We start from the raw sequence: 23,313 nt of genomic DNA, 5'->3' as shown, positions 1-23,313 counted from the left end.
TCACACAGCACTGAAAGTAAATTTGTAGTTGACATGTGTTTATTATTTATGAAATCATTAACATTTTAAAAGCCACTGCTTCTTTATCTAACTACGTCTGAAATGCAAAAAACACCTTATATTAACATGAGTAATCAGAAATGCACTGGAAAACAAGGAAGAACACAAATAAAACATTAAAATGAAAATGGAAGTGATCAGTTCATCTGCTTCCAGCGTACCACTCTCTCACACTACTCCACTCTGACATACATGTTTATTATTGTGTGTGTGTGTGTGTGTGTGTGTGTGTGTGTGTGCGTGTGTGGTGTGTGTGTGTATGTGTGTGTGTGTGTGTGTGTGTGTGTGTGTGTGTGTGTGTGTGGAGGGGGGTGGTCAGGGACAGGTCAGGTCTCACACTCCAGGAATACGTCATTCTTGTCCTGCAGGAGGGGCTGTGTGATGCTGCCCCCTGAGTTCAGACGTGGGAAGTGCACCTGCTGCTGGTCACATGGAAAAGAACTGCTGTTGATGTTCATATATATCTGAAAAACAACAGGTTAATACAGATTCATATGCATCTGAAAAAGATAATGAGACATGTTGAGACATGTTTACAACTGACTTGCACTGCCATTGGACCTGACACACAATAATACAAGGCTTCAGCAGCACCACTTTTCTGAGCAGCAGTTTTGGTGCCGTTTGGTGCTTCATTCCTGTTGCTCTGTGAGATGACAAAGACTCTACCATTAACACTGTGTATTACAGTGATTACAGTTTTTTACAATCATTTTCACGTGTTACAATCATTTTTTACGTTCATTTTCACAATCATGTCCACTTTTTCAAAGCACTTAACACATCCACCATATCAGTAGACTATGTGAACTAAACTGTGTATACTTTTGCATTGCTTTGATACAAAATCCATTCAATCACTTCTTCCGAAATTCATGAATACCTCTCTCAGTCAATGTTCCCCACCAGCAAAATTCTGTACATCTACAGCAAATTTTGCAGACATTAAGATACTCTGTTCAAAACAGTTAACTTTCAGTTCAAAACCTAACGAAATTTAGATCACTGTAGATGGAAATATGCTGCATTTTGACAGACAAATGAAACTATATGCTTGAAATAAGACAGATTATTCTGATTTTAGCAGAAAGTTTATTCAGTTTTTTTGTTTGCAGCCTTGTTACCACTTTTGTAAGTGGTCATATTTGCGTTGAAAATTGCATGTATATAGGCAAAATATAGATGTAGTTGTCGCTGAAGAGAGTTTTCCACTATTACTGCTGTATATGTAAGTCATGGGCTATCAGTGAAAGAAAGCGACTCCAGTAAATTTACCACACTCAATTGTGGTATCTAAAGTATTGTGACAGGCAAAACAACAAATCAAAAAGTTTGTTCTTGGTGTCCCAATAGCTGCTTGGCTTCAAATATTTATGGGGCATGGGGGATTGTAGCGGTGAATAAGATATGCTAAAGATTTTTTTCTAAATGTTCAAGGCAAGGGAGAAATGTGAATGTAGCGAAGGGCAAGAGCAGTCACCCCACCCGGCCTCGAACCCGGGTCTACGGGGTACCAACTGTGCAACTTTGACCGCAACACACAGGTCGCACGTGTGTGTGTGTGTGTGTGTGTGTGTGTGTGTGTGAGTGTGTGTGTGTGCGTGTGTGCGTGCGCGCATGTGTGTGTGCGTGTGTGTGTGTGTGTGTGTGTGTTTAGTTACATGTAAACACACGTACACGTTTAGTGCGATCCAGCAGCTGCACCTCCAGCTTCTCCACAATCTTCCTGAAGGAGGGTCTCTTCAGAGGGTCTGCTTCCCAGCAGGACTTCATCACCTCATACCTGCAGTTTCAGCCTGATCATTTCAGCAGCCCCACACACAGCTGTTTGTCTTGCATGTATTTCATGTTGATCTGGGAAGGTACAGCACTGTCCCAGCATTCCATCAGCCCCTGATGTTCATGTGTTCATGTCATGCCCTGTTTGTACAACTTTCCTGCCACTTTATTAGATTTATGTCAGTTCATTAGACCCGGTCACTCTGGATAAGAACATCTGCTAAATTATATTGCAGCATAATGTAATTCAAATCGTTAAACTTTATTACATCACTATGTAATACACTAAGCATACAAAGACTATACACACTATACACACACAGACACACATTCATAAATAAATACATATATACACACAATGACATGCTAACAAAAAACATAACAAACATGCATACCCAACACCTGTGCTCATATGATATACAGTAAGACACACACACGCACATGCACACACACACGCACATGCACACACAAACACTTACATTTCACTGGGAGCAAACTCGGGTTCCCTCATCCTGTAGCCTTCTCTGATTCTCTTGTAGAACACAGAGCTCACAGGCATTCCCGGGTAGGGGCTGCTGCCTATAGATGGAGAGACAGAAATGATAAGGCAAACAAAGCCACATACAGCCAACACACAGCCAACGCACAGCCACACACAGCCAACACACAGCCAACGCACAGCCACACACAGCCAACACACAGATACACATACAGCCAACACACAGCCACACACAGCCAAAATACAACCACACACAGCCAACACACAGATACACACAGCCAACGCACAGCCAACACACAGCCAACACACAGATACACATACAGCCAACACACAGCCAACACACAGATACACATACAGCCAACACACAGCCAACACACAGCCAACACACAGCCACACACAGCCACACACAGCCAACACACAGATACACATACAGCCAACACACAGCCACACACAGCCAATGCACAGCCACACACAGCCAAAACACAACCACACACAGCCAACACACAGATACACATACAGCCAACACACAGCCACACACAGCCACACACAGCCAACACACAGATACACATACACCCAACACACAGCCACACACAGCCAACACACAGCCAACACACAGCCAACACACAGATACACATACACCCAACACACAGCCACACACAGCCACACACAGCCAACACACAGATACACATACACCCAACACACAGCCACACACAGCCACACACAGCCAACACACAGCCAACACACAGATACACATACACCCAACACACAGCCACACACAGCCACACACAGCCAACACACAGATACACATACAGCCAACACACAGCCAACGCACAGCCACACACAGCCAACACACAGATACACATACAGCCAACACACAGCCAACGCACAGCCACACACAGCCAACACACAGATACACATACAACCACACACAGCCAACACACAGCCACACACAGCCAAAATACAGCCACACACAGCCAACACACAGATATACACAGCCAACACACAGCCAACACACAGATACACATACAGCCAACACACAGATATACACAGCCAAAACACAGACACACACAGCCAAAATACAGCCACACACAGCCAACACACAGATACACATACAGCCAACACACAGATATACACAGCCAACACACAGCCAAAACACAGCCAAACACAGCCAAAATACAGCCACACACAGCCAACACACAGATACACATACAACCACACACAGCCAACACACAGCCACACACAGCCAACACACAGATACACATACAGCCAACACACAGCCACACACAGCCAAAATACAACCACACACAGCCAACACACAGATATACACAGCCAACACACAGATACACACAGCCAAAACACAGCCACACACAGCCAACACACAGATATACACAGCCAACACACAGATACACACAGCCAAAACACAGCCAAACACAGCCAACGCACAGCCACACACAGCCAACACACAGATACACATACACCCAACACACAGCCACACACAGCCAAAATACAGCCACACACAGCCAACACACAGATATACACAGCCAACACACAGATACACACAGCCAAAATACAGCCACACACAGCCAACACACAGATATACACAGCCAACACACAGATACACACAGCCAAAACACAGCCAAACACAGCCAAAATACAGCCACACACAGCCAACACACAGATACACATACAGCCAACACACAGCCACACACAGCCACACACAGCCAACACACAGTTTACAAAGTGTATACAAAGCCAACACATAGTTTACACACAGTTTACAAAGGTTATACAAAGCCAACACACAGCCACACACAGTTTACAAAGCCTATACAAAGCCAACACATAGTTTACACACAGGTAACGGGAGGCAGTGTTTGCTGCAGGACGCACCCAGAGAGAAGATCTCCCACAGCAGGATGCCATAGGACCAGACGTCACTCTCCAGCGTGTACACACACTCAAAGATGCTCTCCGGAGACATCCACTTCACAGGAAGCCGTGCCTGGACAGGAATCACAGTCACATTCAGCCGGCGCACTTACACTGCCTTTACAACGTTTTACATATACTCAGCCTTTATGATGTCTCACATTTACACAACCTTTACAACAATGTATTATACTAACTGCATAAAGCCTTTACTGTGATCTCTCATACTTTACTCCAATTGTTCATACTTAATGAGTAGGAATGTAATGGTATATTGAATTTTGTGATATCGCCATAAAAAAATGTCTCGTTACCATTGTGGGACTGTGATGAAATCTACCAGGATATTAAATTTGTATTTCGCTAGTATAGCTGTGTTCTATTATCTCTCCTTGTCGAAAACTGTATTGTTTTTGTTTTGCGGTTTTTTCCTTAGGGTGGTCGAGTGACACACCACCAAAGGGGGAAAGGGAGGGAATTTTTCTGTCACATTCTACCACAGTGTTATGCTAGCTGTGACTGTTCTAGACAGTTTGTCCTGCCTCTGAATATCATAGTCCAATCAGCGTCAAATTGTGTTCCATGGAGTACCGCCCCTTTTGGGCGATTTCATTCTGGTTCAAAATCGCCCAGATCGCTCTGACAGACTCTCATGTTAAGGCAATTTTTTTTTGGAACTGCGGGCACTGCAATGCAATCTGTATGGGCTCTGGGTGGGCTTGCACTAACGTGCTTTTGTCATACGTAACCTGGTGTAGGGATCACCAGGGCAGCCAGCGATCTTGTCACATTCAAGGTCAACATGGCTAATGTTACCTCAAGTCAGAGCAACTCAATCGTGTCATTAAGAGAAATACCGTTCAGTTGTCGTAGTAATCAGGATAAACTGGCAACTAAAGAATTAGGACCACCCTGTAATAGAGAGATACAGAGATTTTACTGTAATACCTCATACATACATTGCCTTTAACAACATAGTTGGAGTCAGTGGTGATGTCTCGGGCGAGGCCGAAGTCGCAGATCTTAGCCACTCGTCCTTTTGTGAGGAGGACGTTTCTGGCTGCCAGATCTCTGTGAATACACTGAAACACAGCACATCCAGAACAGAACATATACTGAAACAGCACATACTAATGAACAATATTTTCTGAAACAGTATTTACTCAAACACTGAGACATAAAAGTATCCCAATTCTTAATGTAAAGGGTTTAAAATCAAGTTAAATACTGAACCATTTGGGAATCAATGGGCCAGATTCACTATTCATGTGTACAAATATTTTTGTGCATATAGCTTTCAACAAATCAATATGATGAACATTTTGGAATTTTTGATTTTAGCTCAAATTTGCTCTTATGTATACATGAATTTTACAGCTGCTCCAGACCAATCATACTACATACGCAAGCACACAAACCAGACATTTTTTTCCATTCTGATAAAATTGTACAACTATTGAATGTACTCATGTAATGTACTGAAAGTGTGATTCTGTGTCTTTAGGAAAACACTGAACTCAGCACTTACAACAGTTGTGTCAGTTTAGGGAAACAAACCAAGATACAACAGTTACCCTGCACACTTATTATCTGGGACTACAAAATCTCCCCAAAAGAAATAAAGTAAAAGCAGGTGAAGTACCCAAGTACTGAAGGTGAAGTGCAAATTAGCGAAAGTTTCTTGCAAGTGGTCTTCATCAGAGCTGTTTGGACACAGCAGAGAGGGTGTGTAAAATGATGATGGTCCATTGGGTCCTCCACAATATTGAACAAGGCATTCATTCAACACTATATGAATGGCAAGGAGAGGACTCTAATGCCCAAATCACTCCAAAAACAGAGTTACGATTAAGACACACAGAATTAATTGAATGACATGAATTAGCCTACTAGGGGTCATGGTAGGAGCGTCTGAGCATCTGTTCACGTGGCCCTGGATAACCAACCAATCCTACCACCACCACGTACAACAGCAACTACAAGAACATCGTAGACCAACAACATCACGCCCAGAAATACAAGCAGACGTAAATGCAGACCTTTTCTAAGACCTGCAATCACAGTCATCTCTGCCAAAGGTAAAGGGATTTCTACTGCGAAACGTGGACTTGTCAAGAAGAAACCTACATGTAGCATGTACGCTTCACCCTGGCTCAAATCTGGATAGTCTATCCGTACATACTTTCTATGAGTCAGATACAAAGCTCATTGTTAAACTAGACAAATGCATGGATCTCAAAATTGATTTAGATATTGGAGTCCTTTCAAAGTCATGCTTGTTTTGACCATTTTGCTGATGTAGGGGGCACTCCACAGCTCATACTATGACTATTCTTTCTTGCATCCATCTCTGTCAAGACTGTTTCCATCTCTGAGCATCTAATTTAGGAACAAATGAGATTCACCATGATATGAACGAGGGTAAGAGTGGAATTGGCTGTTTCTGTCTTTCATATATCTAATGTGACTTTTTATACAAACCATGCCCAAGAACAAATTACACTATTTCCTATGAACTTTTTGATGAATGAGGTCCAGTATTTTTAAGGGAACCAGCGGAGTCTGATTAACTGTCTGCCTAATATCACAACAACATTACTCCCTTGTTTCAACACCACCCGCCACTAGCCACTCACCATTGATTTTCAAAGAATGTCAACCAATTAAATGCTCTATCTTTACAATGGAAACTGTCACAAAGCACTGAGCATACTCTTTGAACCCTTTAGTTGAATGTTCAAGCCTTTTTTGCCAATGGAGGTAACAGGTGAGTGGCTCCTGCCGCTTTGCGGTCACTCTGTGTGTGTTCTTTCTTTTGTTTGGGACTTTATGCACGGCTACACAATGCACCCTCCTGCATGAAAACAGCTTATTGTTTAGCATGAGGGAATTCTAATACTCCACCGGAGTGATTATTTCCTAAAGAGCTCTTACATTTCTGGAGGCCAGGAAGTCCATTCCCTTTGCCACTTGGTAGGAGAAGCTCAGGAGATCCTCCATATGCAAAGACGTGGTGTCCTCAGCCATGTCTTTATCACCGAAAGAGCCTGCTGACCAATAAGGACAGTTTCTATGGTATTACCCACAATTCCTAGTGGAAGTCAGGTCAGACATGATCTGTGATATTACATTCATAGTACTAAGCAGAAAATATACTAATATTTCAGAGACCAGAAAGTAGTGTCTCTGAGAAACACACTGAATAACACAGGTCTGCAGAATGATGGGCATTTACCACATGGCCTATGTGGTCACAGCTGCATGCAGCAGCAAGCTGCCTTCCTCTTCAGGTTCTACAGGCATATATGAAAACATCCTGCTTCACTTTGTTATATTGATTCCATAGTTCTGACCTAGACTGAGTGGTCATTTAGTCTGTGGTAAACAGGCATGGCAAATTATTCTGTGTGTGGAAAAAGATATTAGACCACTACTGAGATTCTTTTGGGCCTAAAAACATTATCAAGTCCTGATTCACTGCTAATCATACTGAAATTCAAACCCACTTCTTGAGTGAGAAACCCACTTCCTGTGTAAGGGAAGGCGTTCAAATTTGGGTGAAGTGCAGGAACTCCGCTGCCAAACAGAACAGCTGTGCATTATTATCATACATGAGCTAAACATGAAATCTAAAGATGAAGCTGAACTGTGGCGTGAACACTGCAATCTGGGTTGTGTGGTGTAAATGGTGCAGTGTAAACGGTGTGGTGTAAATAATGCTGACAGCATCTCACCTGGCTGGAGACAGGCCTGTGCAGTGGAGGCAGAGGGGGCGGGCCTCATGGTCAGGTAGCCATTCCTGTTGATGTCACTGAGAAGGGAAAGCAGAAATGGACCTATCAGAACATCAGCTTGTGGATGGAAAAACTCTCAATGTGTGCCTCAATGCAGACAAGATAAACACTGATCTTGGGTTGTATTTAGACATCCTTGTTTTTAAACAAAATATTATCCTATTTTTCTAGAAATAATGATGTCTATGTCAAAAGAGGAACAGTGTTAGCTATGAGTTACACTCACCCATACCCTAACTTTTGTACATAGATGCTCCCACACCAGGAATTTAACACCAATATTGCCACCATCCAATTGCACACACACCCAAATGTAACACACACACACACACACACATACACCAAACTGAGTCTAACATACACCCCAGAGCTAAGAATGATCTGTACTATCACCTCACCCTGCTGCCACTGTTGGAGGCCTGATGTTTCTGTAAGAGCTTTCTTCCATCTCCAAGCACAGAAACGCATCTCGATTTCTTCTCAGGAAGTTTAACAGGTCACCAAAACAGCAATACTCTGTGATCACTAAAGTAGGGCCTGCAAGCAAAAACACATTAGCGTCTCACACACACACACACACAGTCACACACATTCATGCGCACATTCACTCACTCACACGCACATATGCATAGTCATATATGCACACACACTACTTAAACTCAAACACACTCTGAGTGGATCCTTCTTAATATTTTTCCCCTTTCTTCATCTGGTTTTGGAATCAGCAGTCACACTTCAGGCTGGGCCGTCTGCACTCCCTGCATGTTCAGGACTGCCAAAGCATCACAAATACCATCCTCTGATACACCCAGAAGCAGCCAGCCTTTCCCAGCGTATACCATCCTCTGATACACCCAGAAGCAGCCAGCCTTTCCCAGCGTATACCATCCTCTGATACACCCAGAAGCAGCCAGCCGGTCCCAGCGTATACGATCCTCTGATACACCCAGAAGCAGCCAGCCAGTCCCAGTGTATAGGATCCTCTGATACACCCAGAAGCAGCCAGCCAGTCCCAGCGTATACGATCCTCTGATACACCCAGAAGCAGCCAGCCAGTCCCAGTGTATACCATCCTCTGATACACCCAGAAGCAGCCAGCCAGTCCCAGCGTATAGGATCCTCTGATACACCCAGAAGCAGCCAGCCTTTCCCAGTGTATACGATCCTCTGATACACCCAGAAGCAGCCAGCCTTTCCCAGCGTATACGATCCTCTGATACACCCAGAAGCAGCCAGCCGGTCCCAGCGTATACGATCCTCTGATACACCCAGCCAGCCGGTCCCAGTGCCTTATAGCAGAGTGATGGGTGAATCCCTACTAACATCACCAAGGGACTGTGCATGTGACTGCCAAACCAGTGGGGAGAGACGGATATCCTGCTGACCTACCCACCCCTGCCCAAAGTCAATGTGTTCTGCGGCTGTGGGCTGATGAAAAGGACAGTGGGATCCAGCCCAGGCACTCAGGCTCATCCTGCACTGCAAATGAGCACCATGCCGGCTGAGCCACCGAGGAGCCCCTGAGCACCATGCCGGCTGAGCCACAGCCACCGAGGAGCCAATGAGCACCATGCCGGCTGAGCCACCGAGGAGCCAATGAGCACCATGCCGGCTGAGCCACCAGGGAGCCAATGAGCACCATGCCAGCTGAGCCACAGCCACCGAGGAGCCAATGAGCACCATGCCGGCTGAGCCACCGAGGAGCCAATGAGCACCATGCCGGCTGAGCCACAGCCACCGAGGAGCCAATGAGCACCATGCCGGCTGAGCCACCGAGGAGCCAATGAGCACCATGCCGGCTGAGCCACCAGGGAGCCAATGAGCACCATGCCGGCTGAGCCACCGGGGAGCCAATGAGCACCATGCCGGCTGAGCCACAGCCACCGAGGAGCCAATGAGCACCATGCCGGCTGAGCCACCGGGGAGCCAATGAGCACCATGCCGGCTGAGCCACTGAGGAGCCAATGAGCACCACTGAGGTGCCTGGCATGGAGACATGTGGGATAAAAACAGCACTGGGCCTGTGGCCTGGGGGTGCAGGTCCTGCAGGGATTCCTTTTTGGGGTAAATAAATGACACTGATGGAGGGGCAATCATGCATTGTCGTCTAACCTAAAGCAACCTCAACAAAACCCGCTCTAAGCTGCCAGCTATCTGCATACATATCCAAATATATGTCTTCAAGGGATGGGTCCCTTTGCATAATTTCAGAAACACCCGGAGGAACTGAGGCAGAAAACCTGCATAACTACTCACCCCTTTAGCCTTCTCAAATACTGCACTCACTCCAAACACACTGCACTCACTCCAAACACGCTGCACTCACCCCTTTAGCCTTCAGTGTCTCCACAAACACGCTGCACTCACTCCAAACACACTGCACTCACCCCTTTAGCCTTCAGTGTCTCCACAAACACACTGCTGTCTCCACAAACACACTGCACTCACCCCTTTAGCCTTCAGTGTCTCCACAAACACACTGCTGTCTCCACAAACACACTGCACTCACCCCTTTAGCCTTCAGTGTCTCCACAAACACACTGCACTCACTCCAAACACACTGCTGTCTCCACAAACACACTGCACTCACTCCAAACACACTGCACTCACTCCAAACACACTGCTGTCTCCACAAACACACTACTGTCTCCACAAACACACTGCACTCACTCCAAACACACTGCACTCACTCCAAACACACTGCACTCACTCCAAACACACTGCTGTCTCCACAAACACACTGCACTCACTCCAAACACACTGCTGTCTCCACAAACACGCTGCACTCACTCCAAACACACTGCACTCACTCCAAACACACTGCACTCACTCCAAACACACTGCACTCACCCCTTTAGCCTTCAGTGTCTCCACAAACACGCTGCACTCACTCCAAACACACTGCACTCACTCCAAACACACTGCACTCACTCCAAACACACTGCACTCACCCCTTTAGCCTTCAGTGTCTCCACAAACACGCTGCACTCACTCCAAACACGCTGCACTCACTCCAAACACACTGCACTCACTCCAAACACACTGCACTCACTCCAAACACACTGCTGTCTCCACAAACACACTGCACTCACTCCAAACACACTGCTGTCTCCACAAACACGCTGCACTCACTCCAAACACGCTGCACTCACTCCAAACACACTGCATTCACTCCAAACACACTGCACTCACTCCAAACACACTGCTGTCTCCACAAACACACTGCACTCACTCCAAACACACTGCTGTCTCCACAAACACACTGCACTCACTCCAAACACACTGCACTCACTCCAAACACACTGCTGTCTCCACAAACACACTGCTGTCTCCACAAACACACTGCACTCACTCCAAACACACTGCACTCACTCCAAACACACTGCACTCACTCCAAACACACCACAGTCTCTCCAAACACACTGCTGTCTCCACAAACACACTGCACTCACTCCAAACACACTGCTGTCTCTCCAAACACACTGCAGTCTCTCCAAACACACCGCAGTCTCTCCAAACACACTGCAGTCTCTCCACACTGCAGTCTCTCCAAAAACACCACAGTCTCTCTCCAAACACACTGCAGTCTCTCCAAAAACACCACAGTCTCTCTGCAAACACACTGCAGTATCTCTCCAGTCTCTCTCCGAACACACTGCAGTCTCTCCAAACACGCCACAGTCTCTCTCCAAACACACTGCAGTCTCTCCAAACACACCACAGTCTCTCTGCTGCAAACACACTGCAGTATCTCTCCAGTCTCTCTCCGAACACACTGCAGTCTCTCCAAACACACCACAGTCTCTCTCCAGTCTCTCTGCAGTCTCTCTCTCACAGTCTCACCTCCCACTGTGCAGGCTCCCAGCAGGTTGACGATGTTCATGTGATGCCCCAGGTAACTGAGCACCTTGAGCTCTGACATCAAGGCCTCCTTCTCTGTCGCATGAGCGCTGGCTGTCAGACACACACAAATACTGACCGTAAAACACCCCCCACCACACACACATACACACACACACATTACACAACCTCTGTAATACATCACACACACGCTGCTCCATTTGCAAAACATGTAAACATAACTAAGTTGAAGTTCGGAAACTGCATTTGTTACCGCATAAGATCAAAAGCACAAAATATTGACATTTGGATTTACAGTTCTCACGTTTGAGCATTTTCACAGCAACTGTCATCACTGTGTCAGCTTCCATCATTCCATAGGCTGTGGCCTCCACCACCTTCCCAAACGCTCCTGAGCCCAGAGTTTTCCCTTCAAACAGCAATACAGACAGTTAAACCTGAGTTTTCCCTTCAATCAGAAACACAGAGCTTTAAACCTCAAAGTCTTCCTTTCAATCAGAAACACTTGACTTATGAATTCTGACAGGACCAACTTTCAGAAAGAAAGTTGAAGAAATGAAGAAAATAGAAGAAATATTAGTATATCTTTGGAATATTGTCTCTTTAGTGTGTCTATATAATGTTGTGGCCTGAACTGTTAACTGCACGTGGTTATTCATAGATGTGGGCAAATTGCAAACAGCTTTTAATACCATACCTAAGACTTAAGACTGCCCTTTCCTGCTAAAGGATGTAGTGAATGTGTGAAGCTAAGCTAATGGTATTCTCTACATCGAAAGGACAATCCCCTGCCCAGCATCAAATAACCCCTCAAAAGAAGCAAAGGGGGTGCACACCTATAAATATTGGGGTTTCCTACTTGACGATAATCTGCATTTCAAGTCCCATATCAAAGACCTTGCATAAAAAAGGCTGTGGGTGAAGTTATCTAGAAATAAGGCCAAATTCTCCTTCAAAGCTAAAAAGACACTGGTCGTAGCCAAACTCTGTGTTATTCTGCACATGCACAGTCCTACTGCATTTTTACACATTTTTACATTTCACTCTACTCTTTATCAGGAAACAGGCTGGCCCTCAGTAACTGCCTGTCTCACCGGTATATATTTCGGCCTATTGAAAATCACGAAACTGAAAGCAATTTGTGTGGGGAGGAATATGTCAGTGCAAAGCTTGCTGTTGACCAGATAGCATGCTAGACTGACTATATGCCCTCAGAGCCACCATTACATTAGTGTTATTTAGCAGAAGCTCTCATCCAGAGCGACTTACATGGGTTACAATTTTACATGTTACCCATTTATATTGGATATTTACTGAGGTGATTGTGGGTTTAGTACCTTGCTCAAGGGTACAGCAGCAGTGCCCCAGCAGGGAATCAAACCAGCAACCTTTCAGTTACAAGCCCTGCTCCCTAATACTGAGCCACACTGCCAATTGTGACATTCATCTAATTATCAGCCAGTGTGAGGATTGAATGAAGACAGAACCGTGTCAGAAACAAGGTCCCTTTCAGCACCGTACTGCCTGCAGCCAACAGAAAAGCAATACAAGTCACACAAGCAGATTACACACTAGCAACTTCAAAACCTCACCTGCAGCTACCAAATGATTCATTTCAGTAAAATGAGCTGAACAACCCAATACAATGATCTCAAACCCCAGGTTAATGCTCATGCCCCTTTGGATGGCACAGGTGGAGCCTAAAACAGCGCACAACTTCAAAAGCGTACACTGCACTGTGTGTAGCACACAATCCGCTCCAACAGCAGTTACCAACAGAACTACATTGAAGGGTTGGAGAAATACCTCTGTCAAGACACCATATCAAGAATAACACCATATAAGCCAAAAAGTCATGTCACATGTATAAAAACAGGCGTGAGCCAGCAACATAATTTCCTGTTGAATATGCAAATTGCAAAGCCACTGAGTTTCATGAAACCGAGGGTGTGGCGACACTCTGGTGCTGGATGACACTTCAGCTTTCCAATATAACACCAACACAAAGAGTGTGTCAAAAGCAGTCAGTAATAATTCTTATTAAGAACACTCTCTTGTATGACTGCAGATTTGACACACACGACTTTGCTGACTGTGAGGGAGGCAGTTAATCAGAATGTGTGCAGTCTGACAGAGGCTGGGCTGTAACAGCAAACCCGAGTTTATCTGCAGTAAGAAAACTGTGTTGAAATAGTAAAAAGACTGATAGGGATACAAGGATGTAAAAGAAAACATGTTTTACAATACAATTCAAATGTATCAAAATTATACATTGTCAGACCACATTCAGAGTAGTTTGTCTAGATCTGAGCTTTACAAAATGCAAATAAGTTCTTGAAAGAGCACAATGAAAGGCAACAAGTCTGATTCCAGGTGTCACATGATGAAGAGACACGTAAGCCAGAGTCCCAGTAAAAGGGCAATTTCATCAAAGTTTCAAACATTTTAAGTCATTTCCCTGGATCAAACCCAAGCATGACACAGTGCTAGAAACACTCTAAAATACAAACAGCATGATGAGTCCAGGTGACCTGTTTTCATTATTATTAAAGGATGTACACCACACTGCAATAGTATACTATATGGTATTATACTCTACAGTACTGCTCTGTGGTACGATGTGCTCTCCAGCAGTGCTCTACAGCAGCGTTTCTCAAACCTCTCCTGGAGTACCCCCTGCCCTGCAGGTTTTAGATCTCTCCCTGCTCCAACACAGCTGATTCAAATGATCAGTTTGTTATTAAGCAGCTTCAGGAGTTCATAACGAGTGGATCATTTGAATCAGCTGTGTTGGAGCAGGGAGAGATCTAAAACATGCAGGGCAGGGGGTCCTCCAGGAGAGGTTTGAGAAACGCTGCTCTACAGTATCCTATATACTACAGTAGTGTTCTACAGTGTACTATACTGAAGAGTATAGTAATGCAATATGTAAAACTGTACACTACATTACACATTACAGTATGCTGTACGGAATAATCCTAACCCCACTGAAGAGCACACAGACTGAGACAACAGCCACTTTTGCTCTGCTGTTTTCAAATTATGCACAAACAGCACTGTGTTGTGGCAAATCTACCGTGCAGAGGGGTAAAATGATCCTGTGAATACACTCACCAAAGCGGAGGTTGTCCCGGGGAAACTCCCATTTTGGGTCATAGGGTAGCTGAGTGGGGTCAATATACACATAACTATTGCCATGAATACCTTCAATCACCTTCCAGTGGATCTGGTATTTGGGCTTCTGTGGTCAAACAAAGAGAGAGAGAGAGAGAGAGAGGGGGAAGGGGGGAGAGAGGGAGAGAGAGGGGGAGAGAGAGAGAGAGAGAGAAAGAAGGAGGGGGGACAGGGAGAGAGAGACAACTGTTTGTAGAAAAGAGAATCATGGAATAAGTGGATTACCTGCAGTGTGTGAAAGCAGACAGGTGGGTTACCTGCAGGTACCTGTGGAGCAACACCAGTACACCGACACTCAGCAGGGCAGCAGCCGAAACAAATCCAACCAGAAGCGGAGTGAACAGCTTATGAGGAACCATGCGCTCTGAAAGAACACACACACACACACATTTACAATCTACAGTCCATGCACTACAATCAGTGTGCAAACCTAAATGATCAAAAATGAATATAGTTATCACTGCAAGTGTCTCTCATTAAATATTGTGTTTACAGCACTTCATGATGAATAAGGCATACACAGCTGCGTTAGTCTACTGTAAAGTGTATCTGGAACACTTCACAAAAACTATGCAAAGCCATGGCAGAACATTCATGTAAATGACATTTTCACATTAATCCACCTTATGCAAATAGGCAGCAGATGCAGCCAGAAAACACTTCTCATGAAAAAGCAGTGGAGAAAAACACATCGTCTAATTTTCAAATTAATGGTGAATAAAGTCTAAAATTTTAATGGCGTTTTTATTAAATAGCTTAGAAATGGGACAAACAGGACTTGTATGCATTTGGTGATCAAATAAGAATCTAAAAAACCTGTTACCAGCTGGGAGAAGAGGAAAGAAAGAAAGAGCAAGAGGGAGTGAAAGAGAGACAATAGAGAGGAAAAAGAAGAAAAGAGATAGAGAGAGGGGAGCAAAGAATAGGATGAAGGTACAGAAAGAGGCCGAGACCCAGTTATGTAGTCCCAAAAAATATTTAATTAATTTAAAGCAGATGAACTCTTAAGGCTTGGTGTAAAGTGTATGTAGAAGTGAAATGCAGTAAGTACTGAGAGAGAGCAGCATCATGTAATAATGACAAAGAACATAATAATGCAGTACTGACAGAGAGCAGTATGGGGCAGTACTGACAGAGAGCAGCATAACGCAGTACTGACAGAGAGCAGAGAGCAGCATGAGGCAGTACTGACAGAGAGCAGTATAATGCAGTACTGACAGAGAGCAGTATAATGCAGTACTGACAGAGAGCAGTATGGGGCAGTACTGACAGAGAGCAGTATAATGCAGTACTGACAGAGAGCAGTATGGGGCAGTACTGACAGAGATCAGTATAATGCAGTACTGACAGAGAGCAATATGGGGCAGTACTGACAGAGAGCAGTATGAGGCAGTACTGACAGAGAGCAGTATGAGGCAGTACTGACAGAGAGCAGCATAATGCAGTACTGACAGAGAGCAGCATGGGACAGTACTGACAGAGAGCAGCATGGGACAGTACTGACAGAGAGCAGCATGAGGCAGTACTGACAGAGAGCAGCATAATGCAGTACTGACAGAGAGCAGCATGGGACAGTACTGACAGAGAGCAGCATGAGGCAGTACTGACAGAGAGCAGCATGAGGCAGTACTGACAGAGAGCAGTATGAGGCAGTACTGACAGAGAGCAGTATGGGGCAGTACTGACAGAGAGCAGCATGGGGCAGTACTGACACAGACACTCACTCACCCCCTACAGAGAACAAAGAGAAGGCCTCTTCTCCCTCCACTGTGGCCACACACTCCAGTGTGTGGAAATGCCCTCTGCTGATGTTTACATGACTCTCCACCATCCTTCTCCCAAATTCTGGGCTGGACACCGTCACTGTGCTGACCTGCTGCTCCTGAGTGGAGTTCAGTTGATGGGAGCACCTGGGGCACATCACACAGGAACACATTCCCAACTGAAGCCCCAAGGACACCTGGAGTTCCCTGTGAGATGAGGACTGTTGTTTCCCCAATGTGAGTGGGGTTTCACTCGGTGTGTAGGTGGAGTTTCCCCCCTGTGTGGGTGGAGTTTCTCTATGTGGGTGGGGTTTCCCCGTGTGGGTAGAGTTTCTCTGGGTGGGTGGAGTTTCACTCGGCGTGTGGGTGGAGTTTCCCGCATGGGTGGAGTTTCCCCCATGTGGGTGGAGTTTCTCTGTGTGGGTGGGGTTTCCCTGTATGGGTGCAGTTTTTTTGTTCCCAGTTTTATGGAGTCATGTTTTGCTCAGTGAGGTATACCTTGTATGAGGCAGCTCACAGTAAAACCAGGTGATCTCTGGGGTGGGGAACCCTGCAGCAATGCAGCGCACCTGGCCATCGATGGGACCTTCCTGAGAGATGATCTCAGGTTTACCTGTCAACAGAGAGCAGGACAGTACAGCTGCAGCCTTACTGACCACACAGACAGCAGTACAGCTACAGCCTTACTGATCACACAGACAGCAGTACAGCTACAGCCTTACTGATCACATGGATGGTAAATGATCGGCTGACAGACACGTCAGCGTTTTTGGCGTGGAAGGTGTAGATTCCGCTCTCTGTCCCTTTAATTCGCACCAGGCTAAGCACACTGATGGACCTGAGCCAAATAAACAATGCAACATTAAAACAGCACATCACTGCTCAAACCGGTCAAAAAGCAAAGGCTTCAGCATCTCATTAGGAACTATCAGCACCAGGACTGGCATTTTCACAGTGACACACAGTGTGCTTACCTGTAGCCCAAGTGCTGGGAGGTGATGATGTGGTCGGAGGTGTTCTGCAGGGCGTGGCCCATGTACTCCCAGGACAGAGTGTGGGGTCTGGGGTAGGCCCACAGAGCCAGGCGCAGGGAGAGGGTCTCTCCTGCACGCACATGCACCGTGCTGTTCCCCGCCTCTGTCAGGTTAATGAAACCCCTCTCTGGAAGCAAACAGGCAAAGTGAGGCACCTTCCACCCTAATGCTGGACCCTGGCCCAAACTCATAATCCTACCTTCAGTTTTACGCTGACCATAACCATGGAGAGTGCAAAGTGCACAACTTTTTAAAGGACATTTATTAATTAATGTGCCTCCCATAAATGTCATTCATAATAGCCATAGTTCATTCACACACATTTCTGTACATGAATCGCAGTCTGAACACAGTGGTGGAATTCTACCTTGAACATCCAGCTGGACTGATGCTGTGGCCACGCCCACCTCATTCAGAGCAGTGCAGGTGTACCGGCCCGAGTGCTGCATCCGCACAGAGGGGACGGACAGAACCGCGCGGTGCAGGAACCCCCCCGAGCCCGGCAGGGAACTGGACGAGTTACTGACTGAGGCTTGCTGTGAAACATCAGCATACACAGCACTGAAATGACCAATCAGCATCAGGCTATCATACAGACAACGCTGATATAATCAATCAGCATCAGGCTAACATACAGACAGTGCTGAAAACGCCTCCATGACTGTTCTCACTTTGGCAGGCCTGTATAATCAGACGGATGTAATACACATTGACACAGCAGAAGGCTGGGAATTAGACACCAATTAGTGCTGGGAGAAAGGATTTAGCCTTTCACGCCATCATTAATGAGCAGATCTCTTACCACTTTCAGGGGAGACTTCCACTCCAAACGGAAGTCATTGTTCACATTGGTGGAGCTGCACATCACTTCAAACTTCTGGTTTTCCGTAAGAATTACCATCTCTTTTTCAGAAAGGCTGACACTGGGAATGGACTCTGGAACTGAAAGTACAGTTAATACTTAGTAAATAAGTACATCCTCCAGGTAACACAGGCTTCTCCAAAACTGATTGCTCAGGGCAGTGGTTCTCAAACTTTTGTGGGTTGCAGACTACTTAAATATCCCATGGAACACCTGGTATATTGTCCAGATAACTTATCATAAGTAACAATCTATAATAACTACCTAGTTAACAATCCAGCTCATTACACCCATGCATATTTCATCACAAACCTACATTGTTTCAGCTATCTTGTGAGCTAGGCTGGTTTGCCGATTAGCTCACATGTAATTTATGAATGATTGCTTGCCTTATCTCTGCCGTGGTTGCTTATAATAGGCAGTGTATTTCTGCCTGCTCTTACTTCACTTACTCAATGTAAGTGACAAACTTACATAAATGCCCCCTTATAAGGAAGTGTGCTGTTGACACCACTCTGCATCTCTGAACACAGAAAGCCACGGCTGAGTGGCAGTTGAGTTTCAAATAGTAAAATGAGCGACTGCCAAAAACGATTTGAAGGAAAGCAATGTATACACTTTTATTTTCCTAGGATAGTTAACGTCTTTGAGTATGACATTTATATGTAAATATACCTATGAACAATTATTATTATTTTAAATACATATCTGTATTAGTTGGGTACAACACTTTGAGAACCCTTGTCTCAGATTAATTCCTAGTCCATGATGCATCATTTAGATGTAATAAAAAGTTGAAAGTGCAAAGCAACGGAGAGCAAAGATTGTGTCCATGTGGAGACAGGCGGAGCATTACCACTGAGCACACTTCCTCTCACCTGGGCTCACAATCAGCTGGTACTGGCTGGACATCACCGTTTTCCCACCCAGCTGCCCAGTGCAGGTGTAGCAACCCTCCTGTGCTTTCTGGACGTTGAGGATGGTGATGCCTTTCTCCACACTGGAGCTGAAGCTCAGAGCTGCAAGAAGGGCGTGGCCATCGCAGGTGTGCAGGGTGAGGTTCCTGAGAGCAGGATCTGTGGCCAGGCACGGCACCACAGCACTGTGGCCCGATTTCACCAAGATGTTCCGCACCACTGACCTCTGGAAAGCGTTGTGGTGATCTGAGAGAGGAGAGGAGAGCTGTTCAGTTAAACAGCACCACACAGTGACAAATATGAAATAAAGATAGGAGCATAAGCTAAAACATGAAGCAAACGGGACCACACCCTGTTACAGTCAGAGTTACGCAGCAGCAGGACAGAAAGAACACGAGGGTAGTGTAGCACTCATCCCACAGAAGGGACAGGGTGGAGGTTAGGGTACCTTTCACGAAGATGTAGATGACGCTCTGTGCGCCCCTCTCGTTTGTGCAGAGGTATCGGCCCATGTGTTGGGCCTGTGCTGTGGGGATTGAGATGATGGCCGAGCCAAACTCCTGCACCTCCCCATCCACACGCCGCCGATTCTCACGCTGCCACTTCACACGGGAGTCATCATGACAACGCAGGCTGATGGGGCTGCCTTTGGGAACCACCAGGTGAGGTCCACGGGGGGAGATGAAAGGCCCCAGCTCACCTGCATCACCTGATAGAGAGCCAGAGAATTCCACACACCGTCCTTCACCTTACAGAGCCAGAGAATTCCACACACCGTCCTTCACCTTGCAGAGAACCAGAGAATTCCACACACTGTCCTTCACCTTACAGAGCCAGAGAATTCCACACACTGTCCTTCACCTTACAGAGCCAGAGAATTCCACACACCGTCCTTCACCTTGCAGAGAACCAGAGAATTCCACACACTGTCCTTCACCTTACAGAGCCAGAGAATTCCACACACTGTCCTTCACCTTACAGAGCCAGAGAATTCCACACACTGTCCTTCACCTTACAGAGCCAGAGAATTCCACACACTTTCCTTCCTATGCATCTCTGAATAACTCCTGAAACAGCCACACCTGGAGCTCCTCTCCTGTTTTCTGTTTTCCCTCTTTGCACAGCCCTTTTTTGGAATCAGCGCTTGCATTTTAGGTGCATCTCATCACTACAGCCTCTGCAGCAGGTGCACTAAAGCCAGACAAATGCAACCCTGCGATACGCCTGCATGCAGTCGCTGGTTGTCTTTCACACTGTAAGTCTCAGTGATTGGAGGACAGGCGCTACATGTGCCTAGCCAGCATGTTTCCCCACTGCTGGTCACTGGGATGGAACCCAGCCACAGGACTCAGCCTGCACTCCAGACAATCCTTTTCAAGCGATCCCACTCCTCCTTACACAGGTAAACTCCATCTACAACTTCACTCTCCCTCAGAATGTCCCTCTCAGGTGCTGTTTCTGATGCAGCGGAACTGGCTGTGCAAAAATTGTAGAGAGAGAGCCTGGTGATGCCTCAGTGCTGGGAAGGACAATCATGCACTTGCTCTTTTATGCCAATGCGTTGCCTATCAGAGACACTCAGTGTTAGTCCATTCATAGCCTATCAGAAACACTCAGTGTTACTAAGTGAACTGCTAGTTCACAACTAACAATTTATATCCTGTCTTACCAGGATATAAATTGCTAGTTGTGAACTTCCCATACAAATGGCATGTGTGTACTATTCTCTGAACAGGGAACATCTGCCAGATTAATCTCTATGCTTCTATTAAATTTCTGCACTTATATTTATATTCTGTTTTAATAGGTTTTATTCAGATTTGAGTACATCTGGAAAAAACAGCTAATCGCCACTGCACTTCCATTCACACAGAGAAGCAGGACTTCAAACAGCTTAGCCAAGTGCTACAACTAATCTTTGTAAGTCTGGAGGAGAAACCCGTCAAATGAAACTGTAAATGCAGCCACAGTTTACGGGCTTGAGATATGATGTGAATTACAGTAAGCAAACCTTTCACAACAGGCAGCTCGTTTGCATATTCCAGTCATCCCCTACGGCTGCGGCCCGAGCATACACAGCAGTGACGTCAGAGAGGAGGAGCGCGTGAACACAAAATATTGTAACAATGACTTATTTGCCACAATGATGGAAATATCCCGTACAATCGGAGCAAGGAGCGTCTCAAAGCAGATCAGTAGTGGTGCGTCTCCCCTGATTTCTGCAGGGGGACCCTTATCTGAAGCATCATTCTCCCGGCGCTGTGACCACGCACGCTTAGCGGATATGAGACATACGCCACATGAAGCCTGAACCCGCATCCACCGCTCCGCTTCCAGTTCCAGTATCGGCGTCTCCATAAAGCGCTGCTCGCCGTGTATGAGCGTAAAAGGCGACATGCAGGCTAACTCCATCTATGTCGCGACTTTTCAGCAGACTACACGTATTTTCTTCCATGATCATATGTTACACTTACATTTATTCATTTGGCAAACGACTGTATCCAAAGCGACTTACAAGTCAGGTAGAGTACAAAACCATAGGGAGTTAACAATATGTGTTTTCTTTCTTTCTCCGGCTGTGTGTTAGTGGCAGCAGAATTCCAGGCAGGGCATGAATAATTAACACCTGCCGCTGCGCCCAGGCGGACACACGGCACCCACACCTGTAGCTTCCAGCAGGCAGCAAATATCCTGTTTCTTTTGAAGATTTGGCTGGCCGTTGCGAAACACCCTATCATGGACTACGGTTATGCAAATTGTTCTTCGCTCAAAATGTGACAGCGCTTGAAGAACGGAGAGTGCATTAACATAAAAACAGCTATATAAAATACGTTATTCGGATTCACAAGCATATAAACATGTTGAAATGCATTCCAAAATTACATTTTCCTCTAATATAAGGTGCCAGCCACCTTTGAAATGTCATCGTTATTTTTCGTTTGCCTTATTGTTTTAAAGGTATGTGCATTCAACGACTGAAAACGCAACAATCCCATTGAGGAGAGAATTGCATTGACTTCTGTTTTTCTGGAGGAAGTTTCAGTTATTCGCTGTTGTGTGACTCGCAAGCGGTCTTTGTGTAGACCAGGTCAACGCCTCAGCGAGCGTATAAATTATTAACACTCATTAACACAATTTATCAGGAAAGCAGTTAGGTACAATATAGCTGACACAAAACAAACATTAGCTACAATAGTACTACAGAGCCGCATTCTAACTACTTTACAAATGAATTCATATACGTTTTAAACCACATTATATGTATTATCCGTTTAGATATTTAGATAAATAGATTGTGTTACAAAAAGCATCACGCTCTGCACAGTGTCGATTCCTACCTCGCTGGGCGAGAAACAGAAAGAGCGCTGTGAAGTGAGCCCAGGTGTGTGCCATCTTAATGCGCCATGCATCCGTCGCTGTCGCTTCTGCCGCGGTGCGCTCGCCAGCACAGCGCTGAGTCTCAGTCGCATTTGAATATTTTAAAGGCGCAGCGCGACTCTGAACTGACTGCCTGTCCCCCCGAAGTGCGGTGAGAGGGATACCCGCTTACGTTTTTAAAGAAAATGTGCTATTTTTAAAAAAGGTTGGTACCACAGTGCAATCTTAATATTCTGATCCTCATAGGATTTCTCATGAAATTG

General features: G+C 45.7%; 1 protein-coding gene across 1 annotated transcript; it reads right to left on the bottom strand.

Moving 5' to 3' along the window:
• Nucleotides 1-336: 336 nt before the first annotated feature.
• LOC118769559 (mast/stem cell growth factor receptor kita-like) lies at nt 337-23,124 on the bottom strand. The gene is made up of 21 exons (XM_036516694.1): nt 23,011-23,124; nt 20,121-20,381; nt 19,634-19,918; nt 18,696-18,835; nt 18,261-18,429; nt 17,834-18,020; nt 17,582-17,697; nt 17,358-17,472; nt 16,825-17,006; nt 15,354-15,460; nt 15,037-15,163; nt 12,227-12,331; nt 11,905-12,015; nt 8,460-8,598; nt 8,002-8,078; nt 7,202-7,314; nt 5,227-5,349; nt 4,229-4,340; nt 2,319-2,418; nt 1,738-1,843; nt 337-524 (listed from the first exon to the last, which is right to left on the bottom strand). Exons 1-21 carry the CDS (start codon nt 23,063-23,065, stop codon nt 387-389), a joined length of 2,868 nt encoding a protein of 955 aa, XP_036372587.1. The 5' UTR covers nt 23,066-23,124; the 3' UTR covers nt 337-386.
• Between the last annotated feature and the right edge of the window lie 189 nt (nt 23,125-23,313).

Source organism: Megalops cyprinoides, chromosome 22 (assembly GCF_013368585.1).
Source record: "Megalops cyprinoides isolate fMegCyp1 chromosome 22, fMegCyp1.pri, whole genome shotgun sequence".
NCBI classification, from domain to species: domain Eukaryota; kingdom Metazoa; phylum Chordata; class Actinopteri; order Elopiformes; family Megalopidae; genus Megalops; species Megalops cyprinoides.
Note: the sequence above shows the minus strand (reverse complement) of the source record. Positions and strands in the feature narration are given on the sequence as shown.

Bases quoted from the DNA above. Each gene is read 5' to 3' on its own strand.
- LOC118769559 (XM_036516694.1), bottom strand. From the start codon at position 23,065: ATGGCACACACCTGGGCTCACTTCACAGCGCTCTTTCTGTTTCTCGCC. The intron at 19,919-20,120 runs GTACCCTAACCT...CTCCTCTCTCAG, and splicing joins CATCTACATCTTCGTGAAAG to ATCACCACAACGCTTTCCAG. The intron at 5,350-7,201 runs GTAAGAGCTCTT...GCTGTGTTTCAG, and splicing joins ACTTCCTGGCCTCCAGAAAT to TGTATTCACAGAGATCTGGC.